General features: G+C 42.2%; 1 protein-coding gene across 1 annotated transcript in view; it reads left to right on the plus strand.

The window, feature by feature from the left end:
- Window positions 1–1,381, plus strand: part of ppan (Brix domain-containing protein peter pan) — a 10,829-nt gene extending 9,448 nt beyond the window's left edge. Inside the window, exons 8-9 of the mRNA XM_043003732.2 lie at window positions 1–91; window positions 984–1,381. The exon at window positions 1–91 is cut by the window's left edge and continues 103 nt beyond it. Of these exons, the coding sequence (XP_042859666.1) occupies window positions 1–91; window positions 984–1,273 (381 nt within the window). The 3' untranslated portion in view covers window positions 1,274–1,381. The remainder of the gene's footprint in view (window positions 92–983) is intronic.
- Window positions 1,382–1,801: the final 420 nt, after the last annotated feature.

The following is a 1,801-nucleotide window of genomic DNA, read 5'->3' on the forward strand; positions in this document are numbered from 1 at the left end:
TATAAGGAGAATCTGGCCAACAGCGATGACGACGAGCGCGATGACGATGCCCAATACTTCAAGGAAGAGATCGGCGAGGACCCTGATGAAGGTGAGTGGCTGGTATTATGGGGTTTTGGTGGGTTACAAGGTCACTGGGAGTGTTGGACAGGGTTATGGGGGGGGGGGGGGGCACAAGGTAGTTTATGGGACGGCATTAGGATAGGGTTGTGGGAGTAAGGATGGGGCTGTGGAGGGTGGAGTTGATTCTGTGGGGGATTGTGGAGGATTGGAGATGTAGTTTTTGAGACTGGAATGGGTTATGGAGGGTTAGAATAGGTTGTAAAGAGCTGGAATGAGGTTGCAGAGGATTGGAAAGAAGTTGTGAGGAACTGGAATGGAATTGTCAAGGTTGGGATTGGGTTGTTTGGGTCGAGATGAAGCTTAGGGAGATTGTCATGATGGGGGCATGGGATTGTGGGGATCTGGATTGGGATTGCTTGGGTTGGGGTGAGACATTGAGGGATGGAATGGATTGTCAGTATTCGGATAGTTTTTTTGGTTACTGTGGTTAAGTTGCAGAAAAAAATCCATTTGGCTCAAATATGGCCATATGCCACATGACTGCATACATATTTTATCAAAACTGCGACCAATGGGTTAACATAGTTCAAACTCTCAAACAATCCTATCATGTGACCTTTCTTGTTTAGAACAGTTTCATTCATGGCACACAAGTTTTGTCCATAAGTATGCCTCAACCACCACCATGTGTAAGAAGCGTGGATGTGGGTACAAGTGAGGTGTTCACAAATGCTTAGATGTTAGTTATTTATCAGTGAAGCAATATGTGTTACATTTAAGCATTGGATGATTGGATAGCAGTATGCCCCCCCCCACCCCCCTAACTTGTTTATGAGCCCTATGTAAGTTATAGTAAATAATGGCACATGGATTAACAGTATTGGTGAAGTGCTAATATTTTCCTCCTTCACCCCTCCCAGCTCTGTTCGACAAAGTTCAGCCTGGCAAGAAGCGCAAAGCTGACGTGGAAGACAGGACACAGAAGAAAATCAAGAAGTTCCAAAACAAGAAAAAGCCAGGATCCGACTCCGACAGCGATGACGATGACAACCACTACAGTAGAGGGAAAGGCAAGCCCAGAGAAGGTAGAATGTCTGGAAAGGGGAAGGGAAAGGGAAAGGGAAAGGTTAGTTTCAAAAGCCATGGAAAGATCAGGAAAGCAATACCATCTGGCAAAAAAACGAAGAAAAAAAACTTTAACAAGAAATAACTGCATGTTTCTCGTTTGAAGACCTTTTTTCAGCAAGAAAGGTATTTTTGATGAATGTTAACTTGTATGTAACAAATGTGAGATTTTGTTAATAAATTATATATAGTCCTGAGTCTTTTTATACTTCCTGATTTTAGAGAAGGATGAAAACATAGTGTATCTTTAAGTACAGCACAAATATGGTGACAGGTAACAAAGATACTAGATGAAGTGGTCAGTAAGAGAACTGTTCCTGGGGCCGGATTCACTAACGCACTTACCATGATAAATACGCTGGTAACTACAATTATGATGGTAAAAAGACCGCATCGGTATTCACGAACAACTTACCATGATAGAATACAATGCTAAATTTACCAGTGGTTGGAGCACTGGTATGTCCACTGGCAACTACAGCGATGACTCTCTCATCTCGCTTTATCTCAGCAAAAAATCAACATTTAAGGCGACACTTTAGTTTGCATGTACACTTATTATGATCAGAGTGATGGCAACTGTTCATTTTCATATGAATATGACAAAAATCAA

This window comes from Penaeus japonicus, unplaced genomic scaffold, assembly GCF_977035675.1.
Source record: "Penaeus japonicus unplaced genomic scaffold, GWHDUDI00000001_assembly GWHDUDI00000021, whole genome shotgun sequence".
In the NCBI taxonomy this organism is placed as follows: domain Eukaryota; kingdom Metazoa; phylum Arthropoda; class Malacostraca; order Decapoda; family Penaeidae; genus Penaeus; species Penaeus japonicus.